A 26023-nucleotide genomic window follows, 5' to 3' on the forward strand; every position below is an offset into this window, starting at 1 on the left:
TCGGATTGCTCCGGCACATTCACGGGCCCACTTTGTTTTCAAATGGTTTTGTTTAGTTGTGACACTGTAGACACCCAACACCTCCCAAGAATCTGAACTCGCCTATAGGGGAGTACAGAGGGCAGGTAGGTGGTGTGCAGGCAGTGGCATTGGACTGGGGGGGTAAACGGCATTGTTTACTCAAGGCCGCCCGCAGGGTGGGGGCACTTGAAAATCACGGAATAAAAAGGTTTTTCATGTTCCATTTTAAAATTTCTAAATAATTAAAATCATAATCAAAGTCGGTTTGCCTGAATGAAGGGGCAGAGGGAAAGAATTTTGCACTAACAATAATGATGGATTAATCTTTGAGGACCCTATCATCCCTCTAAAATTGTGCAAAATGGTTTAGTCCACACCCGGTCATTTCAACTGAAACACACTCAGAGTGCAGAAGAGAAAGTTGTGCACTTCACAAAGAAAATGAAGTCTTGACATCAGAAAAGGGAGAGGAACACCCCCCCCCCCCCCCCCCCAAAAAAAAAACCCAACAACAACAACAACAAAAAACAGGGTAAGAAACATTAAGTAAGGAACAGCATCTTATCTTAATTTCTTTGAGAAACAGCGGCAGCGGCAGCTGTCTGTAGACAGCTAGTTAGGATTCATTTACGGTCAACACAGAGTCCCTGTCAACACGGAAATTATTTGAATTTACCATCCCAGCGATAAAACCAGCTCCAATATTCTCAGTGATCAGTCATGACATATTTGGTGTCAATGGATTCCTTGCAAGTTCAAGATTGTGGAAATGTCAAATGTCATCACGTTATCTGAACAACTGTATGCACCAGACTCCAAAGTCTGTAATGTTGGTAACAAATTATCTGCCATCCTTTTTTAAATGAATCAATAATAAGGTCATATTGAATGATGAATCAGTTAGTCTGATTATTATGTCACCTACTGTTGGTGCTTTTTTAATACTTTATAAAACATATCTAATCTGGATAAAGGGATGTCTCATAATTATTACTAAATTACTTAATTCAGTGTATTAAATAGAAAATAAGGGAGTGGCATAAATGTTAAAAATGTGCAGTCTGCACTTTATAAGACACAGAGTAAAATAAGTTTACAGTAAGAAAGGAGGTACAAAACAAAACATGTTTTCTGCGTGCTTGTTGGTGGGGCCTAGCAAATGTTTTTTTTTTTTGCATAACAATCATGAATGTTGAACCTTTCAGTGCCACTTTAACATTGTCATATATCAATACAAGCAAAGTTTAACATCATGAACCACATGGTCATGAGTTTCAGAAAGCGTCGCAGTAGCAGGTCCATCATTATGTCCAGACGATCACTGAGGATGTGAGACAAGGTGAGCTCATGCTGGAAGTTAAGCTATTCATTTGGCAATCAATCATCGATAGCTGATTCAAATGAAAGAATCTGGTATTGGCAGGTAAATCCACAGGGTTGAGTTTCTTCGATGGTTCTCTTCAGTTCAGGCAATTATTTTCTGTTTTAGAACAACAATGGCGGCAAACATGGTGCAGCGTCTTCGAGAGATTGTGGAAGCAGATGAAGAAATTCATCTGTAGAACATTTTACAGCACAAACAAATGAGAAAAAGAAGGAGACGTCGTTCTGCAGTCGTTCAGTGGGAAGATTTAAAAATCTGGAGACTTGTAATCAGAAACTGGCCAATCACAACAGATTACTTCGCTGCGTTCACGTAACAAGACTACACGTCTGGTTGGGAGATGAATGCATTGAGCCTCTGTGAACCTATGCACAGCCTATGGCAGTGACAGTGTAACCGACCTGGCACAGACACTGTGCGAATATATCTGAGCCTTATGCAACAGATGAGTGTCAGCCAGATAAACCAGAATTGTGGCCAGGCAAGCCATTTTGCCATTTAGAGGTTAAACTAAGATTGTATTTATTATCTTTGTCTTATACAATGGGAAAAGTATGTGTGAGAAATATTGATCAAGTCCACCTAGGGGTCCACCAAGGTGATTTGTACATAGGGCCCAGAATTTTGTGCTACGCCCCTGTGTGCAGACACAAGCAGCAGAGAGATAATTCTAATTATTTTATTTCTAATAATTAATAGTTCTAATAAATTTTACTGGATGTCAATTTAGCTGCAGCATCCTCCCTTCTTTCATATCTGATCTCTAACTCTTCTACCATCTTCATGGTTTTATCTCTTGACTGAATAAAGTTTCTCTTTCCCAACCCTTTCTGTTTTCTAGTTTCTGTGCCCCACCCTTTTCTATACATTTATCTCCCCTTCCTTCTCCCTTTCTGCCTACTGTCTCTTGTGTCTTGAGGCCCTGACAATGTGAGTGTTAAAGCAGCTTAACACAGCAGGATCTGGACTGCTCAGCCTTGAGCTGACTGATGCTGCATGCCTAATACGACAATAATTCTAGGCTTAGCCCTTACTTTTATAATGCAATTCCTGCCAGTTTATTGACATGTGAGACACCCATGCACAAGCATGATCATGTAAGCCCTTCCACATGTCTAAATCTCTAAAAGAAGCACTCAGTAATGGCAAAAGACAGTCCTTATCATCGAGGGATTTAAGATTTCAAGAGGACATTCTAAAACACAAGTGATGTTGAAGAACATTATTTGATGTCGTTATTTTCTTCTTCTTTGTTTTTTTTAACCTGTCCTGTCCCGCATCATGGCAACAGAATGATGGTCTGGCTGCTGTATTGTGCCAAACAAATTTGCTTTGCCAAGAGGAGCCTTTTGGTTATGGGGCTCCCTTTGAATCTTAAATGTTATTCTTTAATTTAATTAGATTATTTTTTAAAATTTGTTTTATGCCAAATTTAGTCAAAGGCGCTGTACCGGACCAGAGCAACAACAGATGGGAGAGGGTGAACAGAGGAGAGAAAGAAAGAGTAATGAAAGGAAAAAGAAGAGAGAAAAACAAAAGGTAGAAAATAACAAATGTGCAATCAAACCCAAACAGAAAAAACCAGACAACCAGCTGCTACACCTGTAAAAAAAAAAAACAGCAAACATCTTAAGAAAACACAGTAGACAATTATCAGGAGCACCTGGAGGACCTGTGTGTGTGTGTGTGTGTGTGTGTGGGTGTGTGTGTATGTCTGGTGCGTTGGCCCCAGGAGACCAGAGGCAGTGGCCTGCTAGTCTCACCAGGCACCGGCCCTCTGAACATGAGTCAGGGCCAGGACCCAGGGCCCTGCAAACCCTAAAGCCACCAACCAACCCTGGGGAAGGATGTCATAGTTTTCAAAATACAAACTTTCAAAGTCGCATCAAAGAACTGCTAAATGTTATCAGAGAGGAAATGTCCTACTTTACTTTAAAAAATATCTTGAAGACATCTCCAACACCTTCTTCTTTGCATTTTCACTTCTACCTCCACCCTTTCCTTTTAAATAGATTTCACATGCTAACACCAGGGAATCTTTCTGCACTAAACTTCAAACACTATCCCTTGTTTGCAGATGCTTTGGATTAAATTGGTCACTAAATGAGCAAAAGTAAATATGAGAAGATGGTAATTCATTTGGTCTGTTCTTCTTTTCTAATTCTAAGTTCTTTATTCTAAGAATTTTCTGCACACGATGATATATCTTCAATAATCTCTTGAATATTACATCAACTGCTGAGAAATACAGTTCCAGGTTTGGTGAGAGGCTGGTATAGCCTTTGGAAATGCTTCTTGACATGCTTGACAAGGTGATTGTACCTGGGCTAACATGGGGCAATGGAGTCAATTGCTACACATAAGCAGTGCTCTTTGAAGGGCAGCGGTGCGCTCTGTGCCTGATCAAGAGTGGCTCAAATGTGCATGATTCATTTACAAAACCATACACACCACTTCCCAAAGGACGGATGGTGTAGCAGCAGGTTACAAACTTAACTTTGCAACACATTATCTAACCAGGGGCAGCTACATACACCTGCCATGTTATTCACCTTTTCCAATGAGAGTTGAGTGTGTGATTTTAAACAAATGCAAGGCAGCAAGATGGGAAGAGAACTGAAAAAAAGAGAAAGAGTGGGTGTCTGAGAAAAAAAAGAATAAAGAGATGGAAAGAGAGCAAGGGAAAGACTATCTGCTGCATTAACCTTCCCCTCCACAGTGCCAGTAGAGTCTTTTCTGCACTCTTCTTTCAGCAGAGAGGACCCAGGGGACAGTAATGCTAAGCCCTGCTCCATTCTTCCACCAGAAACTTTGATTTCCTATTAGGTTCCTCCTGATGGGGACTGATGGCGAGAGGTGGGGAGGAAAGGAAGGCAGAGGAAGGACAGACAAGTAGCCAAAAAGCTGAACAGGAAAAGAGAACTTAAGAGGAAGGGAGGCAAAAACAAAAACAAATGCAGCAGGTATGGAGAGAAGAAAAGATGAATGGGGAGAGCTGGCCACACAAGCTGCAGTGGCAGGACATCAGCTGTGGGACACTGGCTCTCCCTGTCCTGGGTACCAAAAGCATTGTTTTGCACTCAGCTCATTTAGTACTGACCTTTCCTAGCTGGCAGACATACAGACTGAGAAGTAAAAAGGCTTACTAAGAAGCAGACAGGTTGGTATGTGGACAGACAGGTGAGATGAGAGGAAGGTGCAAACAAGAAAAGGGGAGAGGCTATTTTTCTTTGTCTTATTTTAATCTGATTAATGTAACTCCTTTCATATCCAAACTAACAACCATTCTGGGTGAGCAAAAACAAAGAATACTGGAAATATTCTCTTTTATTGTAACTGTCACAACAACAACCAGGAAAGAAAGAAAGAAAAAGCTCTTGACAAGACACAGTGTCACTGCACACTAAATGTATTTTCACAATTTCCTGCAATGTTTTTTTTCCCCTCAGTATTATTCTGAATACTACAATATATTACAATCATCACAAACATGTTGTTTAATATTGATGTATCAAATGCTGCATTATTAGAGGTACATTTACATTTTTTTAATATTCAGCTGGGGGGTGTGGTGGTGTGTGTTAAGCAGTCTTTGGCTGTGCACATTTTATGTGGGAATAACTGGTAATATATGCCCATGTCCACCATTATAAAAAGACATTTTGTGTGATACAAATGTGCAGCTCATGTATGTGTGTTTTCAGTTGTTTCAGAATACTCAAGCTTTGTGGTACAGAAATAATTTGTGTTAAGGTTATGGAATCTAATATGGCTGCCGACCTGTTGTGAGAAAATGAAATTAGATACATACATTCTACTGCCAACATAAACTCTGTTTCATAATCAACATTATTTTCTCATTTACAATATGCCTTAAAAACTTAACCTAAAGGGTTAAAATAAAATAGCTACTGTTTCATTCCTTAGTTTCCCACTGCAGTATAGATCACACTGCACTATGTTGTGATGTAATAATCATTATGTTCTCGTTGTAATGATGTCAACTGTTGCCACTCTTGAGTAGGCCAAAAATAGTACAGGTGCCATTTAACCCTAAAACTTTTAAGCAAGAGATTACTGATTCAAATGTCATTTGTAGCAATCTTTTCCACAGTTCTTTTACTTTTCTACCTCTCTGTTTTTATCCAATTCATTGACAAGGGTGATAATTAATGAACATTGTTAGGTTTGTATGTTTAAAAATACACAGCTGGGTTTACTTCAACTTTTACACTGTCTAGTACTTAGTCATGGTTCTCATGGTATGACACAATGCTGCTGTACACAAAACAACTCTTATGTCCGCTTATAAATTCTGTCCCCTGGACAATTCAATTGTATTAAATTATTGTGAGACTGGGCTGTTTTTTTCATTTGATTCATTTACAATTTAGATAAATCATCAGACCCATTCAATCAACAAATGAAAAATAGAAAAGTAGTGAACAAAGATGTCCTTGAGGTTCTAAACTCAGTAGCAACCTTACTAAGCTCTAAACAACTGAAACTCTAGCATTGCTTGGACTCATTTTTTGGTTGAACTAATGTGTAGAGGCACTGAAAAGGGTCATATCATTACCACATACATTGTATGACAGTACATGACCTCTCATGAGGGTAATGCATGAACAAAAACCCTTTGCTATACAGGGAGTGCAAGTTTAACCAATCTCTTTTGTCAGCTGACCCTTTTTTTTTTAACTGATTTTACATAGTTGACCTCATTATGAAGAAAACTATAACATTTTTCTGGAAGAATGCAAGCTGTATAACTGTGTTGGGGTAGCAAAGCACAGAAAGTTAGTTGAAGACAGAGAAAATAAGAGCATGAAACTAATATTTTCTATCCAAGTACTTTTTGAAGAAAACTTTTTAATGCAGAAATTGACTTAGACTGACTTATTAGTTACAAGAACTATTCAAGATTGATGAATTGCTCAACAACTATGTGTTTCTGTGACAAGTAGTTCCCATGTCAATGTGGGAAACCGGGATGAGACAGATATTAAAGTGGTGTAGGCGAGACAGAGAGATATGGAGACAGATACATACAAAGAAACACAAAAGGAAGCAGGAGAGAGGTAGTCGAAGGGAAAATGATTGATTGATGCGGTCAGTGAGGCGTCACTGATCTCCACGGGAGCCCACACCTCCTGCTCCAGTAAAAAGGATGTGGTGTGAAAACAGGCAGACCACAACATTAATCTGTGAGGAGGAAGAAAATGACAACCATATCAGCTACAAACAAACAAATAGTCAATTAACTAGCTCTTTCACGTGCAACAGTTTGATTTCCATTTCACATGTAGTTTAATCTGTTTTCTGCTTTTAACAGCACAAACCTGCGGTGAGCATTTCTTCCAAATATTAAACAAACGTATTTAATTTTTCATAAAAAACACACATAAACATACTGAAAAAAATATTATTGCGACTGAGCGATTAGTAACATTAAAAGACAGAAAAGTTGATGGGAGAGTGAGTTTAACACTGTTGTGTGTGTGTTTTACCCTGCAGAGATGCCAGCTAATCCATAACAGTGATTTGAAAAGTCTAGATTTAGACATCCTCCAAGGATCTTGTGTCTTCACTCTTAAAGAAACCCCACAGGCATTGCCAACCATCAGACAACAAATGAAGTTGACCCAATATAAAAGTTTTAACATCTGACCTGCATGCTTTATAGTACGCAGAAGATTTATTGAAAATTCATACGATGGATTAGATAATGTTGGGATTCTATTTTGAACAATGCAGACTGAACTCTATACGCAGCATTTGATTATAACAAAGCTAACTTTGGTATGAAAGCTATTTTTGCGAGGGCTGGAGTTCAGAGACTCACAGTTACATTTCCTGGGTGCCTGAAAAGATCTGCTTTAATCCATTTCCTTCTCTGTGGGAAGTGGGTTTCTGTTGTTTTATTCAGAAGGGGGCTTTTTTGTTTCTAAATGTGCCCTAAAGCTATTGTTGTTGTGTGTGTCTATAAAAGAAGCACTTTACAATAAAAAATACTGCTCCACTTGTTGAGTGGGTGATTTAAGAAGTTGGTTGATGTTTAGGGGTGAAAATCAGATAAACTAAAGAGATGTCGTGATAATATATAAAAAAGTACTTATTAGGTAAATTAATAGTGAAGGCAGTTAAGGTTATTTTGTGTTCTTAGATGGTCCCCCTTATTTTCTATCGCTTTTGTGAACTGAAATTATACTAACTTTGCAGCCTGAGAAAACCTACCATTAAAACAGGAAGTGTTGGGAAAAATAATAAAAAAAAGTTTAAATTTTAATGATAAATCTTTAAGTTTTCAGTCTATCTGCTTTATGGAGTCCTGTGTATGTTATCATACACATGAAAATTACTAAAAGAACACATTTCAGTCAGAGTAAGATAGGTTGGATTTTAGTGGGGTTATCAGTCTTATGACATTTGAGTATGGCCTCTTAGCATTGTCATTTTATTTATCTCTAAACTCTATGGCTTCTTTTGTGGAAGGTCCAGTGGGGATGATTTACACTGAAAGTGCAAATAAACAGGAGTCCAGGAAAACTGGACCGAGTTGAACATGCATGCCTGAAGCATTTTTGCAATTTTTAACTGGTGTCCAGCTTAGGCTTATGTTCTTGCCCTTAATACCATGAATTCCCCCAGATTAGTTCTTGATTTAATTCTTTACGCACTGTAAAAAAAAAAAAAAAAAAAGCACTACGGAACTTTTTTCAGTGATACAGCTAACTCGGCATCCATCTTGCATCCAACTCTCAGTTAAAGTCAGTCCTATTTTGACTCTTGATTTATCTCTTGCTCTGCCTCTTTCTCTCTTGCTTTTCTTCTTTTCCTTTCTTCCTCTGTTAATGTCCTCTTACATTTCTGTATTAAATCAGCCACTGTGCACATTTAAAATGGCCAGTACGTTGATATCTGTGTACTAGCGTGTGATGTGGTTCATAAAACAAAACTCAGCTGAAACATCATGTGGTGTCCTGAAAGCAAAAGTTGTGGTGTGCGGTTTCTCAAGGCCAATGTCCACAGGGGGCGTGTGTACCGCGGTCTCTGGAGCTATTGGCGGCTGTTTTAGTCAATGGTTTAGTTTACACCAGGCGTGCTGCGGTGCATCCCAGAAGCACCTCATCGCAGCTCTCTGCTAAATATACGTCTATTTTTGATGAAACGCATCCAGAGCGTGTCATGCTCAGCAGTTCAGGCCCAACAGGAAATCAGACGTGGGAGCAGTGTAAAACTGCCGTGCAGAAATTAGCATGCTCAGCTATGAAAAACTGACTTATTAATCGGCCAAGGGGTCTCAGTGTTTGTTTGTTTTTTTTTTCATCATGGTTTATGATGAATACATTTATCCTGGAAGTGGACATGGATGTGTCTGACATGCTCCCAGTGTGAACTGACCCTCCAACAAGATTGGAACAACCACAGCACAGCCGGAACGCAGCACACACGGACCAGGTGGAAATTGGCCATCAGCCTCAGGATACTGCTGGGCAGTGACAGCTCCAGAAATCTACATCATAAATGAGACTGTGCCATCAAACAAGTCAGAAACGTAGAGTTGTTAGGTCGAAAAGTTACACAGCATGTCTTTGAAAAATATTATTGTCTAACAATTCAATGGTTTTCTCATCTTTTCCTATTAAAATCAACCAAGTCTTTAATTGAAATCAATAATTCATCTTTAGCAGCCATGAATGATTGTCCCCTCTTCTTCTTTTTTTAAATTTACTGTTTGGTATTATAGTGTACTTGGTCCTTTGGTTCTAGATTTGAAATGAAAGAGTTTAAGATGACAATATTGATGTTAAAGGCTTAATGTTGTAGAACTGAACAAGAATGGACTTAGAAAGGCTAAAGAAGTGTAAGTACATGACAGGTTGCCAGCAAGGAATCCCAGATGGAGTTCATATTTTATTATATGCATGTGTTTCTAGCAGTGCAAGTGCCTTTGAATCCAGTTTTTGTTCCAGTAAATGCATTTGTGCCATTCTTCATATAAACTCATGTGTCACTCTAAGTCACCAGATCTCAATTGCTTGCTTTTCAGTGCACAGAAGTGGCTTTCCACAGCTTCATTGTAATCTGCCTCCTTCTTGGATCGGTTGCTGAATTTACAGATTGAAAAGAGAGGGATGAAAATGACAGGACGTGCATCTCTAATTGGTAAGATGGGGAAAAAGATGTGCATGTACCTGTGAGCTTGAGCCAAACTATGTGTCTATGTGCACTCGAGAGATGTTGACATGCAAGGTGAAGGGGTGTACTGTTGGTGTCCGTGCTCTCCGTGCTGTGTGAGTGCAGGAGGGAGGCTGTAAGTGATACCCTTGTCTGTTCCCTACTTGCCCCACTCTGAGGCCGCTCCACCCAGGCTAGCCCGGGAGAGAGTGGGGCCCCCCTGGGAACTGGACAGGACAGGGAGGGAGAGGAAGGGGGGCAGCGTGGAGGCCAGGCTTTCAGCCTCTCTGAAAAGGGGTGGAATCAAATACAAGCAAAATCTCCCTCAATATACTGTATCCCTCACCTGAGTAGGGCAACTAGCTGAAAGGAGAGCTGTAAGGGCAACTGTACAATGGGCCCAGGAAGGACACGAGAGGAGATCAGAGAGGAGAGCAGATGTAGTTAACTATGCCCATTCCATCACCTTAAACATGTACTTTTAATGGTGACTATGCAAAGAAGGACTGAGACATGGTTTCTCATTTCAAACCAAATGGTTATGTCTATTTAAACTATCTGTTTATACTGCATGTTTATTATCTATTTGGTATCAAACAAAAAGTTCCTTAGTCAACTGAGTGAACTTGCCATTTCTAACGGTGTGAGGGATGAGACTGTCAATAGCTATGCTAATAACGTACATTGGTGTAATACTGGAAAGAAAAACAAAGAGAAAATATAAACAATAGCATAATACACTCCTGATGTCAAAACAAGGCCTTCACTATGGTAAAGACATGAAACAAAAAGCTGTTTACACGTGCAGATTGTGCATTCTTTTATATTAAAATCAACACAACTTTATAATCATTGTCCAGTTTAAGAAAAAATTAAAAGAAATGTTATTCAAAAAGTATAAGGAAAGAGAACATATGTGAATCCATACAATAAACTATACTACATAGCTTTATGTGTGAATGAATATGTATATATATATATAGATATGTGTGAGTATCTCTACATACAGTATATATGTTCTGTATGAGTATGCAGAGATGCAAATGTACATGCAGGCATATGTTTATGGGTACATGTATGTTTGTATATATATGTTTAACCTAACATGCATGTCTTTGGATGGTGGGAGGAAGCCGGAGTATCCGGAGAGAACCCACGCATGGGGAGAAACTCCACACAGAAAGGACACTGCCCTCAAGGTTCGAACCTCCCCCCAGCCGAGATTCGAACCAGCAACCTTCTTGCTGTGCTCACACCCCCGTGCAGCCCTATATATATATATATATATATATATATATATATTGTGTGTGTGTATGTGTATGTGTATGTGTGCATATATTTTTTTAACTATTCTGTAGTTTAATTTATGCTTTAATTTATTTTTTTTTCTTTGAAACAAAAATAATTTACAAATGTTAATGATTTATATAAAGAAAACAGTTTGTAATTGGATCTATCATGGGGCAAGTCTTAGGTTCCTAAACCTAATCAAATTTTTTTAGGTGTCTTAGCTTAAGAACAAAGTGTAGATCTAAGTTATATATTCTCATAAATTTTGTTGGGCAAACTTTAGCTGTGATAGTATGCATTCACTGTTGCATAATTTAAATCAGCTTTTGCAGTATCACCACTTTCAATCCTGTTCAGTTTTGTTTTTGTTTTTTCTGTGATTTTTTTCCTCACCAGAGAGGCATCCTGAGGTCATCCTAACCAGATGCTCGAGTCATCTCATCTGGCTCCTTTTGATGTGGAGGAGCAGCAGCTCTAATCTGAGTCCCTCCTGGATATCCAGGCTTATCACCCTATCTCTAAGGGAGAGCCCAACCACCCTGCAGAGGAAACTCATTTCAGCTGCTTGTACTTGTGATCTTGTTCTTTCGGTCACTACCTGGAAGACCATAGGTGAGGCTAGGAACGTAGATCAAATGGTAAATCCAAGTCCACTAAGAACACGTAGACCAGTTGGGCAAACTCCCATGCCCCCTCCAAGACTCCTTAAGCAGGTGTAGAGCTGGTACACTGTTCCACAACCTGGATGAAAACCACACTGTTCCTCCTCATTCTAAGATTCAACTTCCCAGCAAACACCTTCCTCTCCAGGACCCTTGAATAGACTTTACCAGGTCGGCTGAGGAATGATCACCTATTGGTGGAAATGCACCAGTCAACGTCTTGAAGAAGAGGACCACCACCAAGACAGCCCCACAGCACCCAGATCCTTAACCCTTTATCGGACACTCAAAGATTGTTATTATAATATTAAAGGATATTATAAGACTTTAAAACTCTGATACTCTTTTCTAAAATAACATATATTATAAAGTAGTAAGTGATCAGTACTTGCTCTGACCACTTACAAACAGTATTTTTATGCTGAAGACCAATCTCAATGAAATAGTTGGGATGTAGCTGGATCTTTAATGCTTTAATGAATGGTGGGGAGAACTCACTGTGGTTCTATGATTTCATGCACATGTCATGCACTAGCATGCAGAAGCTTTTTTTTTTTTTTTTTTTTTTTTTTTTTTTTTATGTCCAATGAAGTTTTCAAATGTGGTCATCTGCCCAATACAAGGTTAAAGAACTCCAGGTGGACCTCATCCACCCCTGGGGCCCTGCCATTGAGCGGCTTTTTAACCACCTTGGTGACCTCATCCCTAGAGATAGGAGAGCTTCCCCCCTGGTCCCCAGACACTACTTCCTAATTGGAAAATGTGCTGCTGGGATTATGGAGGTCTTCGAAGTATTCTTTCCACCAACCCACAATGTCCCAAGTCAAGGTTAGGAGCACCAAATCCCCACTATCCACAGTGTTGTTGATCCACTCACAGACTACTCACAGAATCAGTTATGATTAATTAATTTGTTGCCAGCTGCTTAATGGCTGCCTATGAAATAGGGTTACCTTGATACTGTTTTTGTGCAAGACGTTACACTTTTTCACCTCTCATCTGTAAGCCAACAGTTTTTTTCTCTACGTCTGTAAGGTCTTTTGCTCATAACCTGAACTGATCACCTCTGGCACTTTTTTAAACTCAGAAGTTTTTATTCTGTTTGTGATTCCAGAAATAAGTACAACTCATAAAACAATTTCCTTTTCTCATCTAATGGGATGAATGTTTGCGTTTTGCATTGCCTAAAACAATTCTTCTTGTTCGCAGTTGCTTCATTGACATGTATACTTACCTGTGGTGCACACAGTGTTTTCATATACAAGTAATAATTAGGGAGTGTAGATAAAAATGGAAGTTAAAAGCTTTTGGGTGCATATGATTATATGGTGACTGACATTTTAATAGTGTATGCAAAGCTTCATAAAACTAAAGAAAATAATGCATATGGATATTTCTGCTTTTGTGCTTTCTAGGAGTTTTATCATGATCTAATTGTTGCATCTGGCCCCTAATCTAAAAAATACACAGAATGCGCATGACCTTTTATTTTTTAAAAAGTAGCTCAATTAACAACTTCAGGAAGAATAGGCAGATATACGTGAGCTGAAGGGAAAAGGAGGATGACATTGGACAATATCAAATGCAAAACATTCAACATGGACCAGGGCTACTCAGTTCTGTACTACAAGGGCTGCAGTCCTGCAGGTTTTCATTGTATCCCTGCTCCAAAACACCTGACTAAAATTAATGAGTCATTGTGCAGAACTTAATATGCTGTTGGATCTATTTGATTATAGTCGGGTGTGTTGGAGCATGGATCCACTAAAAACCTGCAGGACTTTGGCCCTTTTGAGAGCAAATTGAGTACCCCTGACCTGGACATACCAGTTTGAGTCTTCTTTTAAAACACTTTTTTTATTTATTTTTTTTTTACCCTTTTCATTTTCAGGTGGTGAAATTTGTTGTCACAGCCACCAAGGGGCAGGGGCAATTACAAAGCAGATGTGTTGCCACCATCTCGTGAGGTGGATTTTTTTCACCTTGGCAAGCAAGCAGGCTTGGTCAGACAGACAAGACCATGACTTTTTACTGTTAACCCCTTGATGCCTGGTGTTAAAAATTTGCGACATCCTACTTCTGGCCATTGTTTATTTAATTTCTTTTCACCCACTTAATTGATTTAATTAATTTATTTGCTTTCATTCACTCTTATTTATGTATTTATTTTTATTATTTATTTATTTATCATATTTATTCATTAATTGTTATTCATTTATTTAATATTTAATTGTATTCTGTTTTATTCCAGTCTTTTCTTTTTTTCCAGAATTTTCCCTGTATTTATTTACCCTTTTTTATATAACTATATAAATGCGAGTGTTAAGGGATTCATGGAAATTATGTTTGTTGCTGCACATTACTTATTTAAACATAACCCCTTATCTTGTAACATGGTGGCAAAGTAATCCAGTGGGATGAGGCTGGACAAACTAAACAATGCAATATTTAAAAAGATCACTAACTTTACAGCAAACTTAGAAGAAAGAAAGAAAGAAAGAAAGAAAGAAAGAAAGAAAGAAAGAAAGAAAGAAAGAAAGAAAAAGATCTGATAGGCTATTAGAAAAACAGAAGCTATGGCTCCTGATGACCAACTGACAAGATTTTAGTTTCTTCTCCGCTTACTACAGCTGAAGTAAAAGATTTCTAGGTGTCACCGCATTTTAGAAGCTGTACTATAAAAGCTTTATAAAAACACATCAACAGTCTGTGGCAGCACATTTAGCCTTAAACTTTAACTTTGCAGAGGCTGATTCAAAATGCATTTAATTTAACTTAAGTGTCAGATGGTTTTTTTTTTAATTACAGCTCACATGTGAGGTAAAACTAAAAATGCATTGCAAGCAATCATACAGCAACCTATGTTGTAAATAAACCAAGTTATGTGCAGAAAGCGAGAAAATACGTGTAAAAACTTTAAAAGAAAAGTCACTATCAAAAGTGTTATATTATTATCAAATACTCATATTGTTACATTGTATCAATAACTTGTAACTACTCAGCATTATCTTGGCCTGCAGAAGCACTGGCTAATTAAAGTGGGATCACTGAATGGTCTATTGCAGTTTTCAGGTTCATTTTACATCTATTTTCAGAATGGCACTATGGTTATAACAATACTTTAAATTAAGATTACAAATCATATACTTGAGCAATGCTAATGCATGAGTTCCTGTTGCACACTTTGATCTAAAATGTGATGCCCCTCACATTTATCACCAAATTGGAAATATTAACTCTGAGTAATTTTTATATACAGGCACACTATATATAGCATATACCATATATCAATCTGACTTCATCAAAATGTCAAATTAATGCATCTCTATATGACAACAACACCTGTTATAAACTTTGAAGCTTTAAAAACAATCCTACTTGTGATCATCCAGCAGTCAGAAAAAGCTTTTACACAAAGTGTTCATCTTTATTGATCATTATTATACCTAAATGACTCAGTAAGTTTTAAGAAAATCTAATCTTCATCATTGTATGATTCATGCTGTCTTGCACTGCTGCTCTCTCTTTAAAACTTGGACTAATAGGAAGCCCTTCAGTTTTTACTGAAACTTATATAGTCAGCTTCCTAACACGTCATCTTCTTCCTCTTTTTGTTGTATACAGCTTGTTGTTTTCTGCTTTTTGATGGGATTTTGTAATTCTTTCTTTCTGCCCAGGGCAGGCTGTTAGCATGTTAATGCACAATTAGAGCAGAACCAGTTCTCCAAGCCAAAGCTATTCGCATTGTAACTATAGATAGAATTTTACACAGGGTCAGAGTCAGAAGCACAACAAACGAATGATTAATCAAAACTTAAACCACAACTTTTTTTTAACATCGTCATCTGATTGTAAACCGTCTTCCTTTTCTTCTAAGAGAGGTTTGGCCAGCTAGTTAACTTCATACAAGTTACTCAGCATGCAACAGTCAGTGACGAATGACTATTTTTACATGCACACGTTTGTAATGTACACGTGATTAGGGCAGTCTGCCAGTGCAGGTTACATAGGCTGGAAATGACCAGTGTCAAGTGAGCAGGCTCATGTTTGGCCAGTAGAGACATACTAATGACCAAACACGTGTCCATGAAAACATATGTTCACGTAAATATAAGAAGACGTTTAACTCTCCATTCTCACCCTCTCACATGTCTCACGTGCTCCAAGGTGTGAAAAAAGATGGAAAATCACTTTGCGCTAAATCACTTCCAGTGCTTCCAGAGGATTGTTTTAATGTGTATAGAGTCAGTCGGGGTGAAGGCTGCACACTCTCTGTAATCTGACCCTGCTGCAGGTCATCCCATGACAAAGGGTGTAAATAGCCTTGCAGTTGAGCTGTTTCCTGCTGTTTCTGACAAAAATGAGTGCAATGTAACAATCAGAATCAAACCTACTTATGATAATTAAGGAAGTCTAAAACACACAAAATAAAGTGCATGCACAGATTTATGCAGAATGACAGGTGAAAAGATACCTGCACATGCAGCAAAGCTATACGTCCTCGAACATGCAAATCTACGATACACGTTGTCTCACAGACACACACACATACACATGGAGACACACAAATAACCATGTAACTGATTCCACAGGAGCATTGAGCATTGTGGATAATTGGTAGCACCATTGTGCTGCTCTTCAATGGGCTGGTTACCCAAGAAGCCTCATGTTCGTGTTCATGTACATTTGCTTTGAAGGTGGTGGACACAAAGAGCTGAACCCTGCCCAGAACAAAGCCCTGGGAGACCCTGCTTCACCCACAGACATCTTTCATGGAGAGAACTGCAGAGATAAATGATCTTCTTCCTTGTTACAGTGTGTGTGTGCCTGTGACAATGTGTTTATATGCAGGTGGACACGCTGAAAGGGATAGGCAGCTTGTCATCACAGAAACCACAGGATATCTTTTGTCAAAATAGTTCAACTTTTCTTTCTAAAAAGGATATGCCCAAAGCTATAGGACCATATTGCACAAAAAGTCTGCACCTCTGTATCTCTTTTAAATAATGTTGCAAGGATGCAATCTTCTCTATTATTTTTTCAGTTCTTTTGGCTGTTGCAAGACTTCTATAGATCTTTTAAACCACTGGGCTATTTTACTTAGTCATTGCTGCAGAGGGGTTAAACTCAAAACCATGAGACTATTTTATTTGTCAGCTAATATTGTACTAATATACTCCCAAGGTTTTACTTTTTATTTATTTTTTTTTTACTTTCTTTCTCTTTTTTTAGAGTGATTCACTTGCACATGTGACATAGCTACGATTCTCTGGTTTGATCTGGCTGCTTGGGGTCTTTGTGCTTGGAGTGTGAATGTTCTCTCTGCGCATGTGGAAGTTTTCTTTCAGTACTGCAGCTTACTTCCACAGAGCATGTTAAGTTGAACACTGTTTGTAAACTGGCCACGTGTGAGTGCACCTGGAGTATTGTCTCCTCTGTAACTCTGTGATGGATTGTTCAAGGGCAGACTCCACATTCTGTCCCGTGTCGGCTAAGATAGACTCTATCCACTCAAGACCATCTACATAATAAATAATGTATAGTTAATATATGATGGTTCACTTATAGGAAAAATTGGCATTGACATTTCCAAGCTACTGAGAAGATGTAATTTTCAAATTTCCCCCCCATTGAGAAATTACATAGAGATTTTTTTTTGTAGGATTTGAATTCTTCAGACAACAGAAATAAAGCAAATGACTTCTGAAAACAGACAAAGTTTTATGGATAAAATACATGTGTATCAAAACAAGCTTACAACTGGTAGACAGATTAAAATCTATTGTATTTTTCTTTAATACCATAAGCAGGTATGCTATGTTATTAGTTTGCAAATGTTTTGGTTTGTACACAGCCATGTTCTGCTGTCTATCCTGCTGTTAAAAGTGCGCTTCAGTGGCACGTGTCTGGGTTCTGCAACAGAGAAGATAAACTCAGGCAAAAGTGTCAGAGCTCCTTTTAAAAACAGACATTTATTAACAGAAATCATGTTGCTTCTAGAGTTTCTAAAAGTGCTTTGATTTTGATCTGGTAACCAACGTTGCCAACAAGGACTGGAAATAATGAAAGTGGACTTTATAGTTTACACTGAGAAAAAAGCAGTGTAAATTTATTATTATTATTATTATTATTATTATTATTATTATTATTATTATTATTATTATTATTATTATTATTGTTGTTGTTGTTGTTAACATTATTTATTTATTTTTTTATATGTTTTCATTTCCAGGATACAATAATAAGATTATGTATGTATATATATATATATATATATATATATATATATATATATATATATATATATATATATATATATATATATATATATATATATATATATATATATATTAACATATGGTTGAGAAAACAGTTGATAATATATAATTAAATGGGATAATAAACACTAACAAACAGTGGAACACATAACTCAGGCAGGTTTACTTCCACAATTTTGAAATAAAATTCATTATAGAAATGTAAATTTCACTCTACCAAAGAGGAGACACTTCAGGGGTTTGATATACAGTAAAAAGATTAATGTAAGAAAAATTGCTAAAGAGATTCTAATTTTAGAAATACCTTGAAGTAGATTTGAAAAAGGATTAATACACACACACATACATACACTTTAGATTACAGCAAACTCTCAAACTTGTATAAAATGTTGCTATAAATATCAGAATTTGTGTAAGTGTATACCCACACTTCCAGTGAGACTCATTAACAATTAATAGCCTGATTTAGTTGGAGCATGCAGCAACAGGTGCTCAGTGTGTCATAGCTGCATTGTGGGTGTTTGTTTGTGTGTGTGTGATCACTATAGGATACGCTACAGTAAATGATAATGCAGGGCTACAGTGGTTGATGAGAGGACAGGCCTTAAGGCTAATTTAAGGGTAACATTCAACAAAGGGGTAACTACGGTTACATTTGTTTGACTTGAATGGAAATCAACTGATCTCAGTGTTATCAATCTCTCTTATTCTAACTTGCTGTAACAGCTCATGATCCCTGTTGTTGTTGTCTCTGCTCTTTCCTTTATTTTTAACTGCCTCTCACTTGTTCTGTTTCTGTATCTGCCTATGATGTCCAAACTCACCACTCTCTCTCTCTCTCTCTCTCTCTCTCTCTCTCTCTCTCTCTCTCTCTCCCTCCCTCTTTTTCTCTCTGGGACAGCAGATGGAAACTATGGCCCAGTTCTGCCTTTTGTTCTGGGTCCCCAGAGAGGCCTTTTTGGACACCACACAGCTCAGCTCCCCATATCTAATACAAAATGCAAGTGCCTGTCTTTTCATTAAAATAAAAGCAGGGGAATGTGCTTTTTTCAAGATACTTCATTTCATGAGCATGGCTACAGTGGTTTAAAACATGTTGAATGCAATTCTGAACTTTATCACCCGATTATGTCTCATCAACTTAACTGGATATTTTTAATAAAAAAAGAAAAACAAATTAAAATGGAATCAAACATACATATCCATATTACTGCTAGATATTATTTTTCTTTTGGTGCATAGTTTGGGTAGTCCATTTTGCAGTGTTGTTCCGTTTTTTTCAGAATAAAGATGTTCCTATTTAAAAAGAAAAAAAAAAAAAAAAAGCTAGGACAGAGTAAGTTATACCACTATAAAATGAGTGAAAGACTGTGCGGGAACAACAGAGAAAATACTATTGAAAAAAGCAGAAAGGGGGAAGTTAAGCTCAACATGATGCCTAAGTATTTCTTTCAGCTCTCTTCTTTTACTTACAACACTATCCACGCGCGTCAGTGTGTCTCGGGTTCTCCCCAACTCCACCCTGTTGTTATTTTTCATAACGTCCATGAGTAAATAATTAATGTGCGTGAACCACTGAAACCTCAACCTCCTCAGCATCCCACCTGTTGACGATAGCTTTTTAACCCCTCACTTTCTCGGGTTATTATTGTTTTTGTTTTTTTCTACCAATCACCATTATGAAACAAAAAGTTAGCGTGTTGGAAGTTAAAACAACAATTGCCTGAAATGCAAACTGATACAGACGTCAGTGCGCACGAAGCTCCAGATGTAGAGATGTGTTTTTATTTTCAACTTGCGTCCTGTGGTTTTTACAGTGAACTGTGAATTAAACTTCTTCTCAAAGCCCAAACAATTAAAATTTACTTGCATAGCCCACCTAAACACGTTTGAAAACACAAACAATCTTTTTAATTAAATCTAAAATATCGAGTCTAATTTCTTTTGCAGAAATTCAGGCAAATTTCAATGATAACAAGTACAACGTATATGTGTCATCATGATTAATTATTCCCTACAGTATTTCCAGGAATTTATAGGATTTCCAGAAGAAAATAGCATTGACCTACAATAGCCTTTTAAAAGTTTACGGAAACTTGATCTCCTTTCACCGCAAAACGAACTCACTAGATGGCTGTCATAGTAAGATACCGCTCTGCCTGCATAGATTCTGTTAATAATTTAACACAGCATCCTTACTGTATTCCCTTTTATACCCCGACTTCAAGAGAAGCGCAAAACAGGCTCGGTTTGTGATTGGCTGATAAGGTGGGAGACAGTGCTGGTAGCAAACGTTTACTGTTTACTTTCATAAATTATTTGAAAGTATTTTGCTTTTCCGTAGCACTCACCTTTATCTGCAAGACTTTTTTTATACACTGTTGGTGTGTTGTAAATTAGCAAGAGAAAATGAAAGGAGAAAATACTAAAACTCGAATTTCAGCCTGAGTCATTGGCAAGGCTTGCGTGCGCGTGGTGCGCGTTTGTTATAGTTAACAGAGAGAAAGAAAGGAGAAAGACAGAGGTAGAAAGAGGCATGTACCTATGTGTGCGAGTGTGTGTGTGCCCGCGCCGACTTTTATTTAGTTGAGAAAGTGTGTCCACTCTCGAGTTAGGTCCTGGGGGACACGGTGGGGACCCGCGAGCGCTCACCAGCTGACAGCGCGTGCTCCACTGAGGCCATCCAACACCTCGGCCCACGAGCCAACTAACAATAGGCCTGAAATTAATGCACACTCCCTATTAACAAATCTGGTATTCACCAAATGGAAGACATGGCATCAGTTCAGGAAGGAAAAAAAAGACAACAGCTCCTTCACCAATGCAACAAATAAAATAAAAAATAAGCACCTTGCAATGACTTTTCTTTCACTGTTGCCAACAAATTGCAACAGCGCGTGCCGAGTATGACTCACGTTGCTGTTAATTATGAATAGCATGTAATCCTGAAATTAATTTCAATTAATAAAAAGAATGGCTACTCCTTCAAGGTAAGATAGGCCTTCATGTGCTTTCTCCTGCATTACTTTGCTCACAGGCCTGTATTAGTAACTTGATTATGTTTCACTTGTTTTTATTTTTCAAAATGTTGTGACGCTGTCAATGCAAATGTCTAGAGGGATTTTTTAAAATCAGTAGAGAAAAGAATGTTTTATCGTTTAACTTACTTGGTTAAAAACTGCAAAGATGCTAAATTTGTAAGCTTAAACAGCCAAACACATTATTATTATTATTATTATTATTATTATTATTATTATTATTATTATTATGCCATATTTATTAACAAATTTTAAGGCCTGAAGTTGCAGGGGAACAACAGAGTCAGACACTTGACTTTTTTCTTTTGCTTTTTATTCCCAAAATCAAATGAAAATAACAAAGAATGGCAAAATGATTATTAGTTTTCCAGCAACTTTAACTACGAAGTGATAAAAAGCAAAAACAAACGAAACATATCAGCAATAAATACATCACATTATATCAATTCATCCAATGGGAGAAAAAAGTCACATAAGCTCATCTGTGATATAAAAGACATTTTTTTTATTTAAAAAGAAGGCAGCGATGATGGCTACATTAAATATGCTGTTTAAGTGGAGTTGGCTGTACTACATTAGCAAATAAAACGGTAGCATATTTGTTTGTGGTTTGGGGGGAGGATAAAAATCGCAATTCTGAAGCCTCTGGCCTGTTTTTCTTAAAGTGCACGTCATAAACTTTTGAAGTAGCAAAATAAAATACATTATACAAACAAATGATCAATTCAAAACATAAATCACAACAAACCACAAGTAAGATAGCTACAAAGAAATGTACATATATCGGTCTAATCAAATATAGCCAAGCATTTATCAATAAAGTTTTTGTGGAAGACAGCTTTTTGGGAAATGCCCATGGCAGTGCTGTGCGCGACATGGCAGAGGGGGTCTTCCAGCCACGTCTCCATGGAAACTGGAAATTGTATGTATGTAGATATGTTTGTTGGCAGAACCAAATTAGGCCTATCTCACATTAAAATAATAATAATAATAATAATAATAATAATAATAACCACGTTACATGTTGAAAAATATTATTGTTGTTTTAACTTTTTAAATAGTTTTTATGAAAAAGAAAAAGTCTCCTTAAAAATGTAAGACTTTCTGTATTATTGACACGGTTTATGGTCATTAGGCCTGTTTCGTTATAGCCTGGTGTTTTTATGTAGTCTATGTTACAGCTATTTAGAAACGTTTAGAAAGAAACTGCATGGTGATGGTGGCGGCTGGAGAGCTTGAGTTCTGGAAGATCATCTTCTTCACTTGACTGAAGTTCCATCACTATTTCATCCGAGTCACTGAAGTGGGAGTGCGGGGAAAACTCCCCGTCGCTTCGGGGAGACTCTTTCCTTCCGCTCCCAAACTGTGAAGTGCCTGCCCGAGAGGACGGTGAAGGAGAAGATGAGCACATCTCCTTTTCAACTCTTTGGGAGAACGAACTCTCTTCAAAGGAAGAACGGAAAGGCATCCCGCTGATGTGAACGGGCAAGCTGCCGCTTGGGACGGACGCAGCCGCCGCTGTCCTACAGGTAGTTGGCGACTGGGAGGTGTCATCGACAGGTGAAAGCATAATGTCACACTTTGGCGAATTATCATTATTACTCGAGTTATCATTATTGCTATGGTTGGAGGAGACTGGACCCTGGAGCAGCTCAGCCAAAGCATTGATGTAAATCTGCGCCATCTGTAAAGTTTCATATTTGGAGAGCTTCTTGTCGTTGTCAAAAGCTGGGATGACGCTGCGCAGCTCGTCGAACGCGTGGTTAAGCCCGTGCATGCGCCTCCTCTCGCGCGCGTTGGCGGCCACTCTTCTTTGCTTCTGGATCCCGCTGGCTGGTTTGCTGGAAGGGGCTCTCTGCCTCATTGAAGCCTCTTCTTCAGGCCCGGTGGTCGTGCCTTTAAGTCGGCACAGATCCCTGACTTTGAGTGAAGAAGAGGAGGGGCTCTTGGCAGATTTTCTGTGACTGAGAGGGCTGGGATGACCCGCGGACCCCGGAGAGTCGCTCTCTGAAAAATAGGCAAACAAACAAACAAATAAATAAATAAATACATAAATAAATGGTCCGACTAATTACTAATTGATGATCAAGCCCATAAAAATGTTAATTAACAGTAATCTTAACTCAAACTGAAAAGTTAATCATACCAATCGCCTAGTGCACGTGATGTTTCTCTGCAGGTAACATTAAAATCTTGTCCAGTGTTGTTGCTTCCATACCTTGGTACGAGCCGGTGCTCGGGCATGGCGAGTGCCGCAGGTAGTCGGGTGAAGTGTCGTGTGCCGCGCAGGTGCCAGAAGCCGGAGCCTGCCAGGCGCGTGGGTCTCTATCCCTCCCCACGAGCGTCAGTCCAGGTTCGTAGCGGGACTCCTCGAACTGCTGCTTCCCTCCCCTTTCCACTACTACTATTGGGCTGCCACAACTCTGTTGCAGCGCGTCGAGGGCAGCCACCTCCCTCGTGCTTTTACTCCAGTCTGCAGTTAAAACATCCATGAGTAGAAGAAAAAACAAAAACAAAAAAAACAAACAAACAGAAAAAAACAACTAACAACCCAAAACAAACAAATAAACAAAAACAAAAACACCTCTTTTCTAGATATATCAGAAAAAAAGTTCTTTGAGGCATGCACTGAAATGATGCTGTGCGACTGTCGCGTGCGGCACTCCTTCTATGGTGTCTCAAGGCGCGGCGTCGGTTTAAAAAGCGGCACGCGTCTGGAAGCCCCCCTCCTCGCGTCGGTCGCGTGTTGACGTCCAATGAAATGTCTCGGTAAAGCCCGAGAGAGGTGATTATGGCTCCCCGAAGCAGGACTGTTTATGATAAAGTTTCGATTTAGGGAGTGTTTAACGCAAAGGGGGTAAGGGGAACCTCCCACAGGACGCACGTGCAAATGATGACGGTTTTAGGTGAGGAGCGTGGATAGTGCGAGAAGTGTGTGGATGTGACAAAATCCCCACCTGACCTGTCACTGTGTCTGCTTTACATCTCGGCATGAACGTGGAGGGCGGGGAGGAAGAGGAAACGGGAAAGGTTCAAAAGGGTTAATTGACCATCCCGAGCTGTTCTCTGTTTGAATCTTACTGGCTGTATCTGTAGAGATGAAACGCTGTAGCTTATAGTTTTGTTTTGGAAGTTGAAGGTCTAAATAATTAAAAACTGACCAGGACCCAGGATCTGAATTTCATCCTTCAGCAGTGGCGCACAATTTAGGGTCAAGTCTTAACTAAATAGGCCTAACCACAATCCTGATGTGTGTGAGTGTGTGTGTGTGTGTGTGTGGGGGGGGGGGGGGGGGGGGGGGGGGGGGGGGGGGTAGAAAAGGCGCTCCCCTTAAAAATTGCGGTTCCTGGGGCTCGCGCGCTCATTGTCAATTCACAATTCATTCATTGTATGATCATCTCCAGTTACCATTTTCCTTTTGTAGCAGGTCTAAAACCTTTTGATCCAGCCTTCGGAACGCCCTGTCGGCAAGAAAAAGGCTTCACAGGGAACGGAAACATGAGCAGGGGTCTCGCGCTCAACACTGTTTCTTACTGACAGGAGCTGTGAATGACGCTCAGTGAGAGGAGAGCACACGCAGACCTACATTATATAGGCTATCCTATCTATAAATGATATTCCAAATTTCTTTCAATGTCTACAGGTTGAGAAGGAAAAATTTAAAACTGCAAACAAGCAAACTTTACAAATGATCACGGGGATGCACCTGCAGCCTGCTCTTCAAAACAGTCACCGATGTTCAAACTTCAGGCCAAATGAACAATTGGATAATTACTGGGTATTAAACCTAATTGCTACACGGTCTGTTTAGGATGAGAAGGGTACAGGCTCAGTTGGGATACTGTAAGAGAAACACAGTGGGCCAGTGTTTAAGACAGGGTGATCAACGGAAGCAGATCTCAGAATAGACTGCAGACCAAACAATAACCAAAATAAACTATTAGTTAACTTTTCTTAAAAAATAGACATTTTAGATAAACATATAGAAATGACATGTTTAGGTCAATGAATCACAAAGAGCGCGCTAGTGTTCACTCAAAATTATTAGTAAAATGTCATTTGTGGTAGAAAGAAATCCCACAATTTTAGAAAAAGGACATCAGTCTTTTCTATTTTTTATTCATGTATTCATCGTGGGGACGTCTTGCGGGCTGGAGATCTGGCGCCGAGCGTTCGCCCCCTCTTCCCACCTACATGCCCCTCCGTCCAACGGGCCGGGCTGGGCTCCTGAAGCTACCGACAGGTTGGATATTGTAGCTGGCGATTATTAAAGTGTCGCAGTCACAATGGAGACTCTATGTTCCATTGGTCACGCCTGAGGGGGAACTCCTCGAGGGAGAGGGGCGGACTCCCATTCCAATCCGCAAGAGAAGTCTGCGTGCTGCCCCTTTCCATTCCCATCTCCCTGGAGACCGGGGCGCGACGGGCATAGGACTGGAGTGAGGGGTAATGGACAAGGATTTCCTAATGTGGCAATAATCTTTTTGAAGTCCGCTGTTCTTTTAAATAAAACGTCCTTAAAATATATAAATATATATTTCTTTTCTTGTTTGATGCAGGCTGCTGCTAACCGTGAAGATTCAAGTTCATGAAATCATTTAGAAGTAGTGGAGAATTAAGTACTGTTAAGCTACACATGGGGTTTACTTAAGAGGCAAATATGGTGATAGACTGCAAATATTGGACTAATCTGTCTGAAGCGGACAGCCTAAGAGGTTTTGGTGATCATTTCACATTCAGAATTTATGCTTTGGCATTTTTATCTGTTTAAATCTGAACATAATCACAAGAACCTGCAATTGTTAGTCATTTGTCAGGACACATAGACAGCCTGGCCAAAAAGAGAAACTCACCACCTGGATTTAACTAAGCAAATAGGTACAAAACTCCTGCATGCAGTTATCTTTCAGCTGGAAACATCTTATTTAACCCAGCTGATGCATTGAGTAGCTTCTCATTGCTCAAACAACCATGTGGAAAGACACATTCCATGGTTGTGGAAAAGATGTTAGAATATTTAAAAAGGGTCAAACCATTGGCATATATCCAGCAGAGAAAACATCTGAGAAGATTGCAGAAATTATTGGGTTAAGAACTGTCCAATACATTATTGAAAACAGGAAGGATAGTGGGAAACCATTGTCTTTGAGGAAGAAAAAAATCCTGAAT

General features: G+C 38.9%; 1 protein-coding gene across 1 annotated transcript; it reads right to left on the reverse strand.

The window, feature by feature from the left end:
* Positions 1 to 21177: 21177 nt before the first annotated feature.
* atoh1a (atonal bHLH transcription factor 1a) lies at positions 21178 to 24099 on the reverse strand. Its single transcript, XM_041998490.1, has 2 exons — positions 23073 to 24099; positions 21178 to 22861 (listed from the first exon to the last, which is right to left on the reverse strand). Exons 1-2 carry the CDS (start codon positions 23344 to 23346, stop codon positions 22050 to 22052), a joined length of 1086 nt encoding a protein of 361 aa, XP_041854424.1. The 5' UTR covers positions 23347 to 24099; the 3' UTR covers positions 21178 to 22049.
* Between the last annotated feature and the right edge of the window lie 1924 nt (positions 24100 to 26023).

The sequence above is a fragment of the Melanotaenia boesemani genome, chromosome 11, assembly GCF_017639745.1.
Source record: "Melanotaenia boesemani isolate fMelBoe1 chromosome 11, fMelBoe1.pri, whole genome shotgun sequence".
NCBI lineage: Eukaryota > Metazoa > Chordata > Actinopteri > Atheriniformes > Melanotaeniidae > Melanotaenia > Melanotaenia boesemani.